The sequence below is a fragment of the Crotalus tigris genome, unplaced genomic scaffold (genome assembly GCF_016545835.1).
Source record: "Crotalus tigris isolate CLP2741 ecotype Arizona unplaced genomic scaffold, ASM1654583v1 scf7180000018432.44079421565:4894166, whole genome shotgun sequence".
NCBI classification, from domain to species: Eukaryota; Metazoa; Chordata; class Lepidosauria; order Squamata; family Viperidae; genus Crotalus; species Crotalus tigris.
The window spans coordinates 2,965,001-2,982,800 of NW_024096999.1; the positions used below are offsets into that span (position 1 = coordinate 2,965,001).

Below are 17,800 nucleotides of genomic sequence, written 5' to 3' on the forward strand. Positions count from 1 at the left end.
GTAGTTTAAAAAATGTAGAAGGCACCAGATTTTTTTATCTCTTCTGTGGGAAATCTTTTCTTGTAAAAAATGTTAATTATGGACAAGTCCATTTAACCCCATACTCTGTTGCTTCTTGGCATTCTGCCATAACACTGTAAGGGCAATTAAGGGAAGGGAAAGAGTTTTAGTATTTGTATCCAGAGAACGTGTTAATTTTATGAAGGAAAGCAACATTTTTAAGGGACTCAAATGTTTCCACTTTTTGACTTTCAATTTTTTTATAACACAGTAGTACTTTGGGAAAAAAAACTTCTTAAGTGACTTATCACTCTGAAGGTTTTCAGATATAAATTTTCTTCTGGAAATATTTTGAAATTATTTTTTAATTAGATTTTCTTTTTGAATTTAGAAACTAAAATGTCTTCATGGGCCAAAGTAAGCATAGATGAAGCACAAACACCTGATCCTGAAAAAAGGTAAAAAACACAATGATCTATGTTCTTTTTCCTCTAGTTTTAAAAACATCCCACTGCGTGTTTGCATTAAAAAAGATATATATATATATATATTAATCTCAGACTCCCATTTTTGTAGTGTAAAAATGTTAATGCGTTTTATATTTTTTTACACTCAGTTCAAAAGTTTAACTTTTTTAAAAAATTGCATCCTATACTTGATGGATACAAACGAAATACTGAACATTGATCTTTGCATTTAATCATATAAGATATAAATCTGGCTAAATCATTGAGAATTCTATGTGAAATTTAGCCCTTTAAATTTTCATTGAATCCTGGTTTCCTTCTTTACTACGGTTAGTGGCTACATTTCCTGCTGATGGCAGGCCCAAATTCACAGCTAATCCTGCCTAACATAAACTATCCGTGTGCTTCTGTGTTGCCTGTTCTTTGTTTTTCTGTTCATGTGAATAAATACATAAAACAAGAAATTGTGCCTCCCCTCTAAACCTATCATCACAGTTTGCTTGTTTGGTTGCTTGCTTATTTATTTATTCATGCAATTTGTATGGCTACCGAGCTTAACAAATTATTCTGGGCCTGCTGTTCCCATGCAAGCTGGTGTGTCTAATTTAGTTCCAACACCTGGCTTATACGTGTTTTTCAATCCGGATTCCATTTCAGGTGGAATCAAGAGTTATTGAACAATTGTGATGCTGTGGTTCAGTCACTAAGTTGTGTCCAACTCTTCATTACCCTATGGATTATAACACTCCAGCACCTCTCCCCTCCCCCACTGCCCCCCCCCAACTCCAGTGTCTCCTGGAGTTTGCCCAAATTCATGTTTATTGCCTCAATTACACTACCTGGCCATTTCATCCTCTGCTTGTGCCTTCAATCTTTCCTAACATCAAGGGCTTTTCCAATGAATCTTCTCATTTGGTGGCCAAAGTATTTATGCTTCCAATATCTCAGTGGTTCTCAACCTGTGGGTCGGGACCCCACTTGGGGTCGAACGACCATTTCACGGGGGTCGCCAAACCACGCTGTCCGCCATTTTTTCCCTTTTCCCTAGCTGTCCTACGCCTGTTTATTGGTGGCCACACCCACTTGGCCACACCCCTGGGGGGTCACCACAACACGGGGAACTGTATTATGGGGTCACGGCATTAGAAAGGTTGAGAACCACTGCAGTATCTGGCTCTGTTCCTTACCAACAACAAAACTTTAACACGAAACTTTGCAGAAGGAACAGAACTGACTGGCTGATTTTAAATCAGTGACTCTCAGTTCTCAATTGTGTGCTAGAGGAGATTTGTTATAGGTTGGTTGCCTTGAGCTTTCATAGGTGAGATACAAATGCAATAAATAACCCAATCAAAATGTTTGGCAGAGAGATGCAAATGGCAAATTCAAAGCAATATGGCCACCCAGGCAATTAATCCGGCTGCCTCATTAAGTCAGATTGTTGTTTACATTGATGGGCAGCAACTGCCTTCATTTTCAAATCTGTCTTTTCCCCAGAATTTCTGAAAATGGCAGCTATTGACCCTGAAACATTTGCATGCCAAGATACCCAGCTTCCCAGAAATTACCTGGAGTCTATGGTTACTGTCTATATGTTGATATTTTCATATCATAATGTGATATGAATGTTATATAGAAATGTAGGTGCTAGGACTACCTATAGCAATCTATATATCTCTGTTTTTGATTTTTGGCAAATGGTGTTGGTATATATGGAATATTCCTTGGATAAGCTGCTCATTACAGATGGAAATATTTCCATCTTACCTTCTGATTTGAGTGTGCTACTAGTTCATCTATAAGGTCTGGTCTACACCAGTTACAAGTCCTCGACTTAAATAGTTCATCTAGTGACTGAAGTTACAACGGCACTGAAAAAAGAGACTAATGACCGTTTTTCACAGTTATGACCGTTGCAGCATCCCCGTGGTCATGTGATCAAAATTCAGACACTTGGCAACTGACTTGTATTTATGAGGTTACAGTGTCCCTGGATCACGTAATCCCCTTTTGTGATCGTCTGAAAGCCAAGTCAATGGGGAAGCCAGATTCACTTAACAACAGTGTTGCTAATTTAACAACGGCAGTGATCCACTTAACGAATGTGGCAAGAAAAGTCGTAAAATGGGGCAACACAAATGTCTCACTTAGCAACATAAATTTTGGGCTCCATTGTGGTCATAAGTTGAGGACTACCTGTACAGTATAATAGAAATGAATTTTTTTAGGCTAAAGAATTGAAACTGTTTACTGTACTTAGCGCCACAACAGTGTCTGGCTGTAATAAACCCCATCTTGGGTTTCGTGCTTGTATCTTTGTTGGCATGACATACTTCAGATCTTGCTCAAGGGTTTAATGTGCTGCATCTCATATTCATAGTTTATCAGTGTAACCGAATTCAGTTTTATCTTCGCCTAAGAAATAGTTAACAGTAAATGAGGCAAGAACAGGCAGCTGTTGTCCTTATGCTGCCTTTGCTCCTTGACAAATCTTTCCAGACTGTACATCTGCCAGCCAGTTTGAGGGGGGGGGGTTGTGTGTGTGTTTTGTTTTAATTGGTTTCTCCATATCTCGGTGGGTCCAAAGCTAGCAGCTTAAGCAAAATGTTTAGAATAATTAGATTGTTCAGCTGATCTGTAAGGAGAGAAAGTTTGGCAGAACAAATCTTTATTTGTTGTACGATTCTGAGCTTTTAAAAAGACTGCTCAGCATTTGCTTTAAAGGAATTAAATCACCCGGCAATTTTCAACAGCATTCCAGCTTATTTTCTTCTTCTTCTTCTTCTTTTAATACAGTAACAGGATTAGAAAAGTTCTTTCCTAACCCTTTGCAAGTCTAGCATGTCATTTTTGTTTGGTCTGATGCCACAAAACTCCAAATGGCTTTGGATCAAAACAAAAAAAAAACCAGTGTAACCAAAACAAAGAACAGTTAAAACCAGCCTCGGACAAGGAAAAAGAGAATAAATAGCAATGTCAACAAACCAAAAACATCACACCAGCATCTGCCCTCCAACAAAAGAGCACTAGATTGGTCCTTGAGTAGGTACAGCCGTTTCTTGAACAGGAGACCCTGTCCATGGTCACTCATGCCTTAGTCACCTCCCACTTGAGACATTGCACTGTGTTCTACATGGGTCTGCCCATAAAGACCACTCAGAATGGCAGCTGGTGCATCAGCTGGCAGCCAGAGAACCATGGGGTAGAATGCCCAGATTCAGTCTGTCTTAAACCTTTTTAAGATACAGTCCACCTTCAGAGACAATCAGTACTTTTAATCATGGCGCTGATTACTGTTAACTTTAGCATAAATTAATTGGCTTTTCTTTTTGGCTCCAGGCAGAGACCGGGGTGGATTCCTCGACTTCTGGAGTAAGTAATTACGTTACCATTTCTGCTCTTGATTGAAAGTCGAATCTGTCCATAACAGCGTGATAGGGTTCTTAACGAAGTGGATGGATGGATGGATTGATGCAAGGATGGATAAATGGGTTGGTGCATGGATGGATTGGTGGATGGCTACAAGGATGGATGGATGCAAGGAGAGGGGGCGATGTTTTGTTTGTAATACAATGCCTTGGTAAGGCCACACTTGAAATACTGCATCCAGTTTTGATCATCACGATGTAAAAAAGATATTGAGACTCTAGAAAGAGTACAGAGAAGAGCAACAAAGATGATTCGGGGACTGGGGGCTAAAACATATAAGGAACAGTTGCTGGAATTGGGGGGGGGGTCCAGTTTAATGAAGAGGAGGACGAGGGGGGACAGGATAGCAGTGTTCCAATATCTCAGGGGCTGCCCCAAAGAAGAGGGAGTCGAGCTATTTTCCAAAGTGCCTGAAGGCAGGACAAGAAGCAACGGATGGAAACAGATCAAGGAAAGAAGCAACCTAGAACTAAGGAGAAACTTCCTGACAGTTAGAACAATTAGGCAGTGGAACTGCCTGCCTCCAGAAGTGGTGAATACTCCAACACTGGAGGTTTTTAAGAAGAGACTGGACAGCCATTTGTCTGAAATGGTATAGGGTTACCTGCCTGAGCAAGGGGTTGGACTTGATGACCTCCAAGGTCCCTTCCAAGTTTACTATTATTATTAGTATTATTATTAATAATAATAATAATAATAATATACACCACCTCATGCCATGTCCTTGTCCCTATTTGTCATATTTCTTCTATTAGCATGGCCTGCAATGACAAAGAGATCTTTCATGCAATGATGGTAGATGCTCTCATGTCATCCCAACTCTCTAGGAATTTGCTGATATTGGAATAGGGAGGGGGAAAAAAAACCCAGGATCTCTCTCTTTCTTTGCTGGGATCTTTGTTAATGCTGAATTGACAAAAAAAATAATAATAATAATAGCTATTCCCGATGTCTCCCGCCAGTATTGCACCAGACAACAGATGTTTCAGATCTTATTTTGCAAAGCCTAAAATTGGATTCCAAATTCCCCCAAACGGTCGTCTTGCCGTTATATAGTCTAAACCAGGGGTAGTCAACCTTGGCTCTTAGCTGGCTCAGGAATTCTGGGAGTTGAAGTCCACGAGTCATAAAAGAGCCAAAGTTGACTACCCCTGGTCTAAACGTTTTATTATGTTCAAATTCTTTGGTGAGTCTTTAACACCCATATCTTTGCTCTTTGTAGCATAAATCCTTATAAAACCATTCAGCAGAGTTCTTACTCTCCTCCGGACGGTTATTCGAATGACTTTGAGGATGGGAACAGGTGAGAAGGATCTTTTTCCCTTCCACACTCACTTCAGTTGTTCAAGGCAGAGAATAACAGAGGGAACTGAATGATAAGACATTTATTCTGTACTGCTGAAACAATGCAGTCCTCTGCCTTCTCTGATATAAATCGCCTGTTGTGGTTGTGGTCTTTTGTTTGTGTTCTTTTGTTTAAGAGGGAGATAAACTAGTTCTTGTGTGTTTTTGGCTTAAAGCTTTGAAGAACTTTTTGGGCAGCAGTATCATCCATCAGCGGACAACGAAGATACTTTTGAGAGATACCAGTCCTGTCAACAAGGTAAGCAGTTGCTAGGAATAAACGGCAGAAAGAATGTGCTTGCTCCTCCAAATGCTTTGCATTTCAATCCAGCTGGGTTCTCTCTGGCAGCTGAAGAAATATCAGAAGTATTTCTTTCCAAGCAGGCCTTTCTCTACTAAGATTTATTGAAAGAAATGGGGTAGAGCGGCAAGAATTTCAGCAACTGGATATTTTCTGCGTAGTACCCATTTATCCCAGACACATAGCCTTCCAAGAGGAAGATTAGCCTTTTCTGTGGAGTCCTTGATGCTCCGTGTTTGCTTATGGATGTTTCGGTAACCGACTCGGTAACATCACCAGTGCTGGTGAGTTTATATACAGTGGTTGCTCTCCAGTGCTGGTGGAAGTTTAGTTTTCTTGGCAGCTCCTTGATTAGGATATTGTTCTCTGCTTGATCGTTGGTCTGCATAATTGTTTGTCACCTTAGTACGGGGGTGTCAAACTCGCAACGCCACATGACATGCCATGAGACGTATCACAATTTTTTTTTTTGCCATTGCTGGCAAGGGGTGGGCGCAGTTTCGCTATCCGGCAGTTTGACACCCCTGCCTTAGTAGCTCCTTGATTAGGGTATTTATTACTTGACAGATTGTCTGGTGTTAAACCTGACACTCACCCAGCACTGATGATGTTACCTGGTCAGGTAACGAAACGTCTGTCTGCAAAAGCGAAAGACAACCAAGCTCAGACAGCACCGAGGACTCCACAGTTCAACCCTGAGCTACATATAGTCTTCTCATTGAGAACAAAGAAACTTAAAGCTGGCTGTTTACAGAACCATTTTTATCACTGTGGGAACCAGCTTTTACTACTACTTGCTACTGTTCACCAGTCCTGAATTCTTCTCAGATACTGAATTTTTCAAGAGCTTCGTTGCTCTTTGATCTGTCTGTCTGTCCGTCCGTCTCTCTCTCTCTCTCTCTCTCTCTCTCTCTCTCTCTCTCTCTCTATCTATCTATCTATCTATCTATCTCAATCTGATTACCTGCTTATATCTTTAGATGACAGCCACACCAAGGATGTTCATCGCGATAAGTTGTACATGGAGTTCTACCAGCAGATAGACAAAGAATATAAGAGAGAAAGACCTTCGGACTGTGTCATCGTTTCCATCAGCAAGGATCAAGCGTAGGTCTTTTTCGTCTTTGTTTTTCAAGGCGCGGTAACCGACGCCTCCCTGCACTTTGACCGAACCGTTCCCCGTTTAATTTCACTTTTAGCAATGTGGTTAACTCTTTTTTAGAGATCTTAATTGTCCTATTTTGTTTCTGAAGCAACCAAAAGCAACGGGGGTGGTACATAGCTGTTCTGCATGACCGAGCAACAGAAATATACTTCTAAATTTTGCAACATCATTTGCATGGAGAAAAGAAAATACCTCCACCCCACCACATTTTTCTTGTAAACTCCTCTTCTTAGAACTGCCCCAGAATAAGTCGCTAGAGCAGGGGTGGGCAATTATGGCACCTTTATGACCTGTGGACTTCAACTCCCAGAATCCCTGAGCATTAAAGTCCACAGGTCATAGTTGCCCAGAGAGTTGAATAAAAATAGTAAAATAGGCTCAGCCCATTATTCCCACCCGCTATAGACCCCCTATATTACATTTTTGGCACCTGTTTCTCGTGAGTGGGAAACTTAAAATGTTAAAATATTTTGATTTCCTTCTGTCCCTTGTAACTTGGGCGTCAGTCCTATTGGGTTTGGTAGGACTTAATTAGTGTAGTTATAGCTCTTGTAAGATGATCGTAAGTTTAGTACTGATTCTTACGTGTTTGTTTTACTTAATAGGGAGATCTCTCTAAAAGGGGTGTGGAAAGTATTTAGCATAGTATCTTCAGATTGTACAGTCACCTGTGATTTTTCATGCCTATCCACGTCCATTTAAACTAAGATCTGCCTCTCTTTTTTGCCTATGAAATATTCTAAAAAACGCTCATATGTATGGATTATCGTGCGGTGTTTTTTAAAGAACCATTTTAACATGACTCCTTGTTCTTCTTTGCCCAAATATAAGTTGAATATCAACATAAGTCTTGTGGGTAATTGTATTGAGCATTCTTTAAGGTGAAACTTTGTGTTAAGCTCTGTCATTAAACGAAGCCAACTGAAAAAGCGTAATTTTGATCTTGACCCGACGGAAGTTTATAATGAGTAGCCACATCATCCCCTCTCCATTCCTTTCAGTTGGTTTTGAATGCCATGAAATTCACCGAGGGTCATAAATTCAGCGTTCGGTATTGAACATTTAGTCCTGCTACTTAAAATAACAATTATTTCTCTTAACGCAGTTCCTGGAAAAAAGCCCCCCCCCCGTATTTGCAGATTTTCACAGAAAAATGCTTAGCGTCTCTGAGGATTTTTTTTTTCCCCTTGAAAACTTTCTAATATAAAAACACACATCAATTTAAGGCAAACATGCTGTCTCCACCTTTGCTTAATCTTGAACTTTTGAGAGTTTCGCTTGCTTTGATTCGGCTGTTGTCCTCCTTTTGTCATTTCCGTCTAATTCTTGTAGTATTAACCTTAACCAGGATTTTTTAATTTGCATTCTCAGTCATTCCCTAAAGGCTGTTCTCCAGTTCTCCACACAACATCAAGCACATTATCAGCAGCAAAAATAGCGGCAGTCTCAATTTGAGTGTCACTGTTGTACGTCTTTGCTAAATTAATTGTCACTGCAATGTTGATGAATCGCTCTCATCAATTGTTTAGCAATGCTATAAGAACGATCTACGGGGCTGCTTCCATTTTTTTCCTTGATACTAGATTGCCAAAATGACACCTGAAGCCTGAATTGTTTTGGGTAAAATATTTCCGTTATCTTTTCCAATTTCCCATCCAAAGTGCTAAAAAAAAAATTCTGCCTTTCATCTGTTTGCTCTTTTCATAGCAAGCATGCAAGATAAACTGGAGGTGGTGATTGTTCATCTCATGCTAAACTTTTTCATGCAGTCTAAGCCCCAAACCTTGCTTTCTGCTCTATAAACATCTCCATTAAATATTTGTCCATAGTTAGTCTCCCATGTTCATATCCTCAGATGAGATGTTAATGCAACTATTTAAAATATTCGTATAATCTAGAGTAAATCTTTAGAATAAATCTTTGGGTTTGGCAAAATATTATTTTGTAAATTTTGTTAATGATTTATTCTTCAGGAAAGGGCCTGCTAAAACATGGCATACAAAATTGCTATAAAGCATGGGTAAAAGTGCCAATTACTTGAAATTGTTGCCTTCCATTTCATCCGATTAGATAAATTACATCTAATTAGATAAATTTGGGCATCCGTGCCGATGGAATTTTCCATAAAGTAACATTGCAGCCTCAAAAAAGTGAGTTTCTGTCCAGAAAGAGCACGGAATGACCCATAACAAAAGCCTGATTGAATTAAGCAAATTCCGTAAAAGTGCTAGTACGTGAAAAATATCTATAAAACCCGAATAAGATGCTCATTTTTAAAAATTGCTTTGTAGTGTAATATTTGCTGCTTCATATTTGTTTACTTTTAAACTAATCTATTTCAAATCTGAAAAAAGAAAGCAGAGTTCTTTTGGGCTGTTCTTTGAGAGTCCTAATTGCTATTATTAAATAATTTCTACATGCATACTTCTAGAGATCACTTTACATGCAAAAATCTTGTTTATGTACGTTAACCAAATATTCACAAATACTAAACAGTTTCTCATGGATACACACCTGAGATTCCCTTGCAATTATTGTTGAAATGGAAGCCACTAAGACATGCTCTGTCCTTAAGGCAATTCAATCACTGCAAAGTGTTTGCGAGACTTAAGTCCAGGTAGCCCCAATCTGATCTAATCAAGCAAGCTTAACGTACGTGGAAGTTCATATAAACAAGGGCTTCACCAGTCAGTTTGATATTGTGGGGAAATCTTGTGTTTCCCACCAAGAAAGTTTAATCCCAATTTAAATTAAATTCTGTACCCACAATAGGTAAATGTAAATATAGAAGCCTGGTTTTCCCACCTGTCACGCTCCAGATCTCCAGAATTCTCAATCAGCATGGCCATTGATCAGCTCCTACCTTGAGAAAACCCTATTGATGAACTTCACTATTGATGAACTTCACTAAGCCTAAAACCATAAAACTTAGGATACTGCCTCGACTCTCCTTTTTTTCCCTACAAATTTAATCTCACCTTTTCTGTAAGCAATTGGGAAATGTCTGGCTCACACTGAGGTTCTTCTCTGTATACCTGGAAGTTTTATGACTGCTTAAACCTACCTTTAATAAAACAAGACCCCCTCTGTTTCAGAAAAGCACACCCTTAATCTATCTCACTGAATATTTTCGAGTTTTCTTGCCGCACACAAAAATGACCCTTACTAGGACATTGGCACTAATAATATATTTTTCTGAATTACTTGTAAAATAACCTGCTTCTTTGTTTTTTGTTTTGTTTTGTTTTGTTTTTCCTTCAAGGGAATATTCAACAACCATAGGCCATCGGTTGCAGGATCATGGCCTTGTGGTGGAAATGATATACCTTACTTCTGAATCAGGTCTTACACGCGCCCTCCAGGAAGTTAAAAACGATGGTTCTCCATTTTGCGTTCTTGTTGAACCATCTAATGTAACACTTTGCTCATGCACCGTAATCATGCTTCATCAGATTATCAAAAGTAAGTTTAGTTTCCTTAAGAACTGGTCCCATTTAGACAATGCTCTCCCTAGATCCATTCCTCCTCATATTAAAACACATCAAAACTAACCTCTTCGAAACATGATTGAATGTGCCGAAGAGCGGTAAAATAATTTAAGAATTCATTAGTCGTGCCCCACGACCACATCCAGCAAAATGTACTTCCTCCGAAATTTATCTCATCGAAAACTTGGGGCTGTTCTGGTGGGAATTTTTTCCTGCGTTTAAAAAGAACATGACAATTTCACTCACTTCTTAACTCTGTCCCTCTTTTTTCCAAGGGTGGTTTTATGAAACCATTCCCACTAAAGGAAATTAATTCAACACACCCGGAAGCTCATAGTTGAATCCCCACATTCCCCCCCACACACTACAGTTCATAGAAACGGGCGTGTTTGTATTGAATTTTCAACCTAAAACCTTCCGTGAAAAGTTAGCCTTTGGAGTCCAAAGGCAGCTTTCTAGCTCCGCAGTCGGAATGGCACAAGAACACGGCGCTTTTGTGTTTTGGTTTTGTCTGGATGTAACTTTTTAAAAAGCAAAGGTATCTCTCTTCTCTGTAGTACACCGTAATATGCCCATGGAGGATGCCCTGGCTCTGATAGCTAAAGAATTTCAGAAAATTTTTGCTGAGCATGAACAACAGCAGCGCACAGAGATTTCCCACAAAGCAGCTGATCTGATGGATGACTACCTAGAACGGGAGAATTTTGAGAGTTACCATGTGCCTCTAGGCATTAGACACCTCCTCTTTCTGTTAAGTGAGGGAAAACATTTATATGCGGAAGAATTGAACTCAATAAGTGACTACCTGAAGACCAGGAGAAATAAGCTTGAAGGTATTACATGTCCCCCACCCCGACCCACCCCCTCTCATCTCTTCCTCAAACAATACCCTCTAAATCGCACCCACAATCTCAGAATAACCTCTTCGGTATTAAAATAATAATAATCAGAAAACACCCAGTGTGAACGTTAACATCCCGTCCTCCCTCAGACTTGGAAAAAGAAAAAAGAAAAACCACACTTCGTGCATGAACGCCAACATGGTTAAAATGAGACTTCCTTGCGAAGGGCTGCAGCTTGATAACACGTATCTGTGGGTAATGCCTCTTCCTCTGGGGAGTGGGGCGGCTGCTTCAGATGGATTCACCAGGGTTGTCTGCTTCTGTACCCAGCTCATCCTTATCCCAAGTGCCTCAATATGTTGTCCGTCCTTTGCACTTCCAAATGGAGCCCTTCCAGGCGAGTAGGGAACTTGTCATCCCTACTCACGGGGCACGGAGAGACACGCCACGTGTCCTTAATGCATGGGATATACGGTTCCTAATCATAACAGGAGCAAAAATATTGCCCGCTCTATCCTGGCTCGGATTGGAGAGCCTCTCCCCACTTTAGGGGACCGCGAAGCACCCTCCCGGCGAGCCCCAGTGTGTGGCCCCAAACGTTGCTTTCATCCAGCTGCTGTCATAAAAGAGTAACTGCTCTGTGCCGCCGTCCGATCCCAGCCACCGTTCACCTGGCGAACGCCTGTTACGAGGTATAATTAGAGCAAGTGAAAAGTGTTTTAACCCTCGCGAAAAAGTAGCCCTCCCTGCCCCCCGGACTGCTTGATATTATAAAAGCCAATAACCGTACCAATTTCCTACTTCAAACCCCTTCCGTGGTTCCTATAAAAATGACTTTCCCCCCCCCGACGGCCTTAAAATTTCCTAAGTCTTTCCCTGTGCAAATGAACCCGCAGAGGGAGAGAGGATATTAGGATAAGCAGCCAGGCTGCCTTCTCAGCAAGCAGCACGTTGAGCGTTTTGTAATCGACTGTTTCCTTGCTAACTTTGGGTCCTCCTAATCCAGGTTTTGTTGCAGAAACGAACGCTTTCGCCGCCGCAGGTGAAGACGCCGGGTTTCCAAATGCCAGGCCAAGCGGGAGCGCTCTCCCCCCAACGCTGAGCAAGCCCCCACCTCTGCTGCCAACGCCTGGCCGAGCCCCTGGTTTAGGCCAGCCCGGTATGCCCTCACCTAAGCCAGCTTTGTTGGGCGAAAGACCGATGGGGCCTCTTCTTCCCACTCCAGGTGGGCCCTTCAAAATATAGTATTGTGGTGGCAGTGTGGAAGACTATTGTGTTTCAAGTGGTTTAGTGACAAAATTTGGATTTATCCAAATAAATATCCTCATCTCTAAGGATATTTATCCATGAAGTAGGGCTGCCTGTTGCCCTTCTCTTCTTTCTTATTACATTCTATTATCTTACACTTTATCACTTTGCTGTTTGTATCTTATGATTTATGATTGTGTGGTATGATTGATCAGTTTGTTGTGATAAATATGTTTGTATGCACTGGAGACAAATTCCTTGTGTGTCCAATCACACTTTGCCAATAAAAACCATTCTATATTTCTACTCTACTCAACTCTAGCCTACTCTATGCTACTCTACTCTACACTACTCTACTTTTCATATTAAGAAATGTATAGAAGTTTAGAGCTCGTTCTGAGCTAACTTGCTTGTTTTCCACTCTTGTTTATTGAATAGTTTATTGAATAAGACACCTGGAATAGAAAGCAGGAGACTGAGTTCTAATCCCGCCTTAGCCATGAAAGCCAGCTGGGTGACTTTGGGCTAGTCACTCCCTATCTTATGGGGTTGTCGTATGGAGAATAGGAGGAGGAAGGTGTGTTGGATATGTTCACCACCTTGAGTTATTTGTAAAAATAATAAAAAGCAGGATACAAACAAAAGAAAGAAGGGGCAGAAAGAAATCTTGACATAAGATTTGTGAGTTTCAGATTTCCGGTTCCCATCCCAGAGTCGTGTGCCGACTACTCAAGGCCAGGTCTTGCAGTCTCCTGACTATAAGCAGGGCCATGATGTCCTGGGCCAGCTTTTGCTAAAAAACCTTGGGATTATTGCTGATGGTGGGGCACTTCTGAACCGATCCTAGCTGTGGGTACTGTGGAAACTGGGCATCCTTGGGCTATCTCTACTATTGTTATTAAGGAGCCGGTGGAAAAGTTGAGTATCATCTTGTTTGATATCTTGTGTTTTTTATGCTAGGCTTTTAAATTAGTTTGCTTGAGTTAATAATACACCTATCACTTCTTTATTCACTGGCGTGCTTATCGTCTCTGGATCCAAAGGAGCCAGTTGCCTGGATCCCTGATTACTGTCCTATAACTGGTGGACAGTTTTTTCCCCCTTGGAAATCATACATACCTTGCCTTTCGAATATAACGTTGCACTGTATCCGGTATGCCGAGACTGCTAACCACAGAGGTATCTTGGTGCTCAGCTGCTTTGAAATTCATCTCATTTGGTATTCAATGAGTCCTGACCTAAAAATTTTGCCCCACTACTCATAGTTCGTTTAGTACTCAACACACAAGCTAGAACTTGTCGCTGTCGGCTGCCTTGTGACTCGCTATATTATTCCTTATGGGAAACACTGGTTTGGTACTTATCGTTTTTGGTGTGCATTGTACCTCCCGGAACCAATTGACGATGAGCACCAAGGTACCTCTATCTCATTATGCATAAAATCCTGTTTTCTGTTTGTCCTTTATAGCACCGATGGCTGGCCCAAAGGGCAAACCTCCACCTCTTCTTAGAAAGACCAACAAACGATCAATGCACCTCAATCCTCCGCATAAGCCCACAAAGCGGCCACTGCTTGGGGGCAGACCTGGCCTGCTGCCTACACCAGGTGAGAGCCGGGCAAATCTGGGTGATGCTTCATGCCTAAGTTTCAAAGAAGATGGTTTTGTTGCATTAGTGCAGTGGTTCTCAACCTTCCCAATGCCGTGACCCCAACCGTGTGGTCGTAAGTCGAGGACTACCTGTATTTCCCTGCGGGCGGGGCAGGAGGAGGCGCGCACGCTCCCCCTCCTCTCCTGCGGCTGCACGCGGGCCGTCGCCCAGCAACCGCCTCGGCCCGAGAGCGCCGTGCATACGTGGTGCCGCCCCCTGCGCCGGCCGAGGCGTAGCTGGCAAGCGGCAGCGATGGCGCAGACCGACCACCGGCTGGGCCACCAGTTGGCCGAGCCCAAGGGAGGTAAGTCACCCACCGGGCCCCACGCGCACCAGCAACCCTTCCTGCGCCCTCTGCTGCCCTGCTAGCCTTACCTTGGCCACCGCACGTTCGGTGCGGTGGCAGACAGGCCCAGGTGCTCCTGGGCGGCCATGGCACGCGGCAGCAAGGGTGCAGGCCGACCACCGGCTGGGCCACTAGCTGGCCCAGCCCAAGGGAGGTAAGGCACTTGCCGGGCCCCACGCGCGCCAGCAACCCTCCCTGCGCCCGCCGGCCTCCCACCTCTGGCCCTCTTTTACTTACATTTTTAGTAGTTGCTCAGCAGGGAGGGGTGGAAACTTCCAGACAGCTCGCCTTTGCTGCAGACAACTTGTAGCACCGTTTGCAGAATGGGACTTTTGGCGGGCTCAGCAGGGCAGAGACAGCCTGGACAATTCCTATTGGCTTTTGAAAGCCAATAGAATTAGACTCTATTCAAGAGAGTCTGTTCTATTGGCTTTCAAAAGCCAATAGATTCTATTGGCTTTTGAACGCCAATAGAATAGAGTCTCTTGAATAGAGTCTTTCTATTGGCTTTCAAAAGCCAATAGAATAAGAGGGAGTAGCACAGCTAAGGAAAGGGGAAAAAATGGCGGACTGCGTTGTTTGGCGACCCCCGTGAAATGGTCGTTCGACCCCAAATGGGGTCGCGACCCACAGGTTGAGAACCGCTGCATTAGTGCATCGGTCTTCAAAGTTGGCAGCTTTAAGACTCGTGGACTTCAACTTTGAAGACCCCTGTCTTAGTGGCTGTTTCCTCCATCCATGGCAGTCTGGAGCTGTGTTGTTACAAGGGCAGCAGGCAGGACCTACATTTCACTGTCTATCACGGGGTTCTTCAAACTTGGTCCCTTTATGACTTGTGGATTTCAACTCCCAAAATTCCTCAGCCAGGCACCCTGTCTGAGGAATTCTGGGAGTTGAAGTCCACAAGCCATAAAAAGGCCAGGTTTGAAGAACCCTGGTCTATCGCTTGGCTAGGAAGGTTTCTGAATGCCAGCCGGTTTTGAAACCGCTGTAACCTAGCAATTAAAAAAAAAAAATAGCCCTCTCCTAAAATCCCTCACCTGCCAGTGTTTTTGAATACATCACTGCCCAACTCATGGTGGTTTTGATTCTCTTTCCTCACCTCCCCTGCAGGCTTCCCAGGTGAGACTGTGTTCAACTCTCTAGCTGGCTCAAACTCAGTCACGGTGGACTGAGTCAGCCTTAATGGCTGGGTCCGCCCTCAGGCCAAGAAATAAACTCTGATGGCTGGATCCAAATGGTACATCCTCTTGTGGCTTAGCTAATAGATGAGCTAAGTCAGTGGATAGTCTTTTCCCATCTTTGCATCTTGCCCAGTTGAAATGAGACTGTGAGTTCTAATCCTGCCTTAGGCAGGAAAGCCGGCTGGGTGACTTTGGGCCAGTGGCCCTCTCTCAGTACAGTTCTCCCTAAGAGGAATAGGCAGAGGATGGAGTATTATGCTTCCTTGCCACTTTGAGTTATCTATAAAAATAACAAAGGGAGGTGTATAAATAAATAAGGATAATGTTTGAGCTATAGCAGCGGCTCCCAACCTTTTCTATAACCTGCACCCCTAGAACGCTTCTGATATATTCTTGCACCCCTTACAAAAGTTCAAAATAATGGTAACAAATTATGCATGTATACTATAATTTTGAAAACCCAAGTTTTCGCACCCCCTGGAATATCGTCTCGCACCCCCAGGGGGTGCGAACACCCCTAGTTGGGAACCCCCGAGCTATAGGAAAAATAGAGATGCAGAAAATGAAGAGTCATTTTATCCTGTCTGCAATAATAAGCCAAAATGGTATTTTGTTTCCTCTCTTGATGACTGTCCTTTCAAAGACGCTCCAAAGAGCAGGGGTAGGCAACCTGGGCTCTTTTATGACTCGTGGACTTCAACTCCCAGAATTCCTGAGCCAGCCATGCTGAGGGGAAAGGGAGAGGTTTCCAAGCTGAGCCACGCTGGCTCAGGAATTCTGGGAGTTGAAGTTCACGAGTCATAAAAGAGCCAAGGTTGCCTACCCCTGGTCTAAGGGCTATTCTAAGTTTATTTATATAGCCTAGGGCAGGTGTAGGCCATCTTGGCTCTTTTATGACTTGTGGACTTCAACTCCCAGAATTCCTGAGCCAGCCACGCTGAGGGGAAAGGGAGAGGTTTCCAAGCTGAGCCACGCTGGCTCAGGGATTCTGGGAGATGAAGTCCACAAGTCATGAAGGGGCCATAGTTGCCCCATGCTGGCTCAGGAATTCTGGGAGTTGAAGTCCACGAGTCCTAAAAGAGCCAAGGTTGCCTACCCCTGCTCAAGAGCATCGTGTCCTAAAGCCAGCCAGCCCTGGCTTGAAGGACTTTGAGAAGAAGTTTCAGTCTCGCTATTCTTCTTTTCACAGCTGCTCAGTCCAGATCCTCCCAGCATCCCTGGGCCCCTAAACGGAAGTTCTGACTTGAGAGGACACCTGAACTAATAAGGAATTAAATAAGGAGTCATCCTAGGTGGCAGCATTTCTCTTCTAAGATAACCCGAGTTTGACAAATGTGTGTGTTTTACCACTCCTGGCAATGTTAAATGCATATTATTTTCTGTTGTACACATTCCTAAGAACAAGCTGTTTTTTTTTTTTTTTACTTAAACACAACATAGATGTTTGTAGACAATGGATAATGTAGATTCCCAATGTTAACCTGTTCTCTAAAATCAATGTTGTCCAAAATAAACGACTTATTTCCACAGGTCCCCTTTTGATCTCTTTGTGTTTCACATGTTGCTTAAGTAATGGTGATTGTTTAACTGTTCCATCTGTTGCAAAACTGGATAAGCCACGGTTAAGTATAAACCACAATACACACAAGACCAACATTGCACATTAAGCCCTACATAAGCAAGCTATGTGCATAATGTTATGTTCCAGCTTTGTTCCTTGATGTCAGTTGCTTCTCAAATCAAGCCTATATTCTGTTGAATACTTCCCAACTTCCCCAATTTAAATAGTCCAAATCACCTCGGAACACATTTTTACATTTTCCATTGTGCTATAATAATAATAATAATAATAATAATAATAATAACAACAACAACAACAACCACATCTGCCTATCCCAGATCCTGGGTAAGGACTTGATAGGTAGACAAAATGCCAAATCCAGTCTGAACATGTGGCTGGCTGTGCGATGATCCATAATAATAATAATAAGAAAAGGAAGACCAACCTGAATTGGCATGGATTGACTACAAAAAGGCATTTGACTCTCTGCCACATGACTGGATAATCAAGTGCCTAGAAATAACAGGAGTCAGTAGAAACATCAGAAAATTTGTACAAAGATTGATGGCACAATGGAAGACACAGTTGCAGATCAATGGTGAGAGACTGGGAGAGGTTAATATCAAGAGAGGAATATTTCAAGGAGATTCATTATCACCATTACTATTTGTTATTGCACTGTTTCCTCTGTCAACAATACTGAATAACTCAGGACATGGCTATCAAACATCAAAAACATCTACCAGACTATCCCATCTCCTTTACATGGATGATC

General features: G+C 42.4%; 1 protein-coding gene across 2 annotated transcripts in view; it reads left to right on the forward strand.

Annotated features, from left to right (window-relative positions):
- Positions 1 to 16,997, forward strand: part of LOC120312123 (nuclear receptor coactivator 5-like) — a 19,593-nt gene extending 2,596 nt beyond the window's left edge. The window contains exons 2-11 of one of the 2 annotated variants that reach the window (XM_039352427.1): positions 392 to 458; positions 3,807 to 3,839; positions 5,119 to 5,199; positions 5,417 to 5,499; positions 6,522 to 6,648; positions 9,969 to 10,168; positions 10,752 to 11,027; positions 12,043 to 12,261; positions 13,753 to 13,890; positions 16,654 to 16,997. In XM_039352427.1, the coding sequence (XP_039208361.1) occupies positions 392 to 458; positions 3,807 to 3,839; positions 5,119 to 5,199; positions 5,417 to 5,499; positions 6,522 to 6,648; positions 9,969 to 10,168; positions 10,752 to 11,027; positions 12,043 to 12,261; positions 13,753 to 13,890; positions 16,654 to 16,706 (1,277 nt within the window). In that variant the 3' untranslated portion in view covers positions 16,707 to 16,997. The remainder of the gene's footprint in view (positions 1 to 391; positions 459 to 3,806; positions 3,840 to 5,118; positions 5,200 to 5,416; positions 5,500 to 6,521; positions 6,649 to 9,968; positions 10,169 to 10,751; positions 11,028 to 12,042; positions 12,262 to 13,752; positions 13,891 to 16,653) is intronic. The other variant, XM_039352428.1, reaches the window with a different exon arrangement.
- Positions 16,998 to 17,800: the final 803 nt, after the last annotated feature.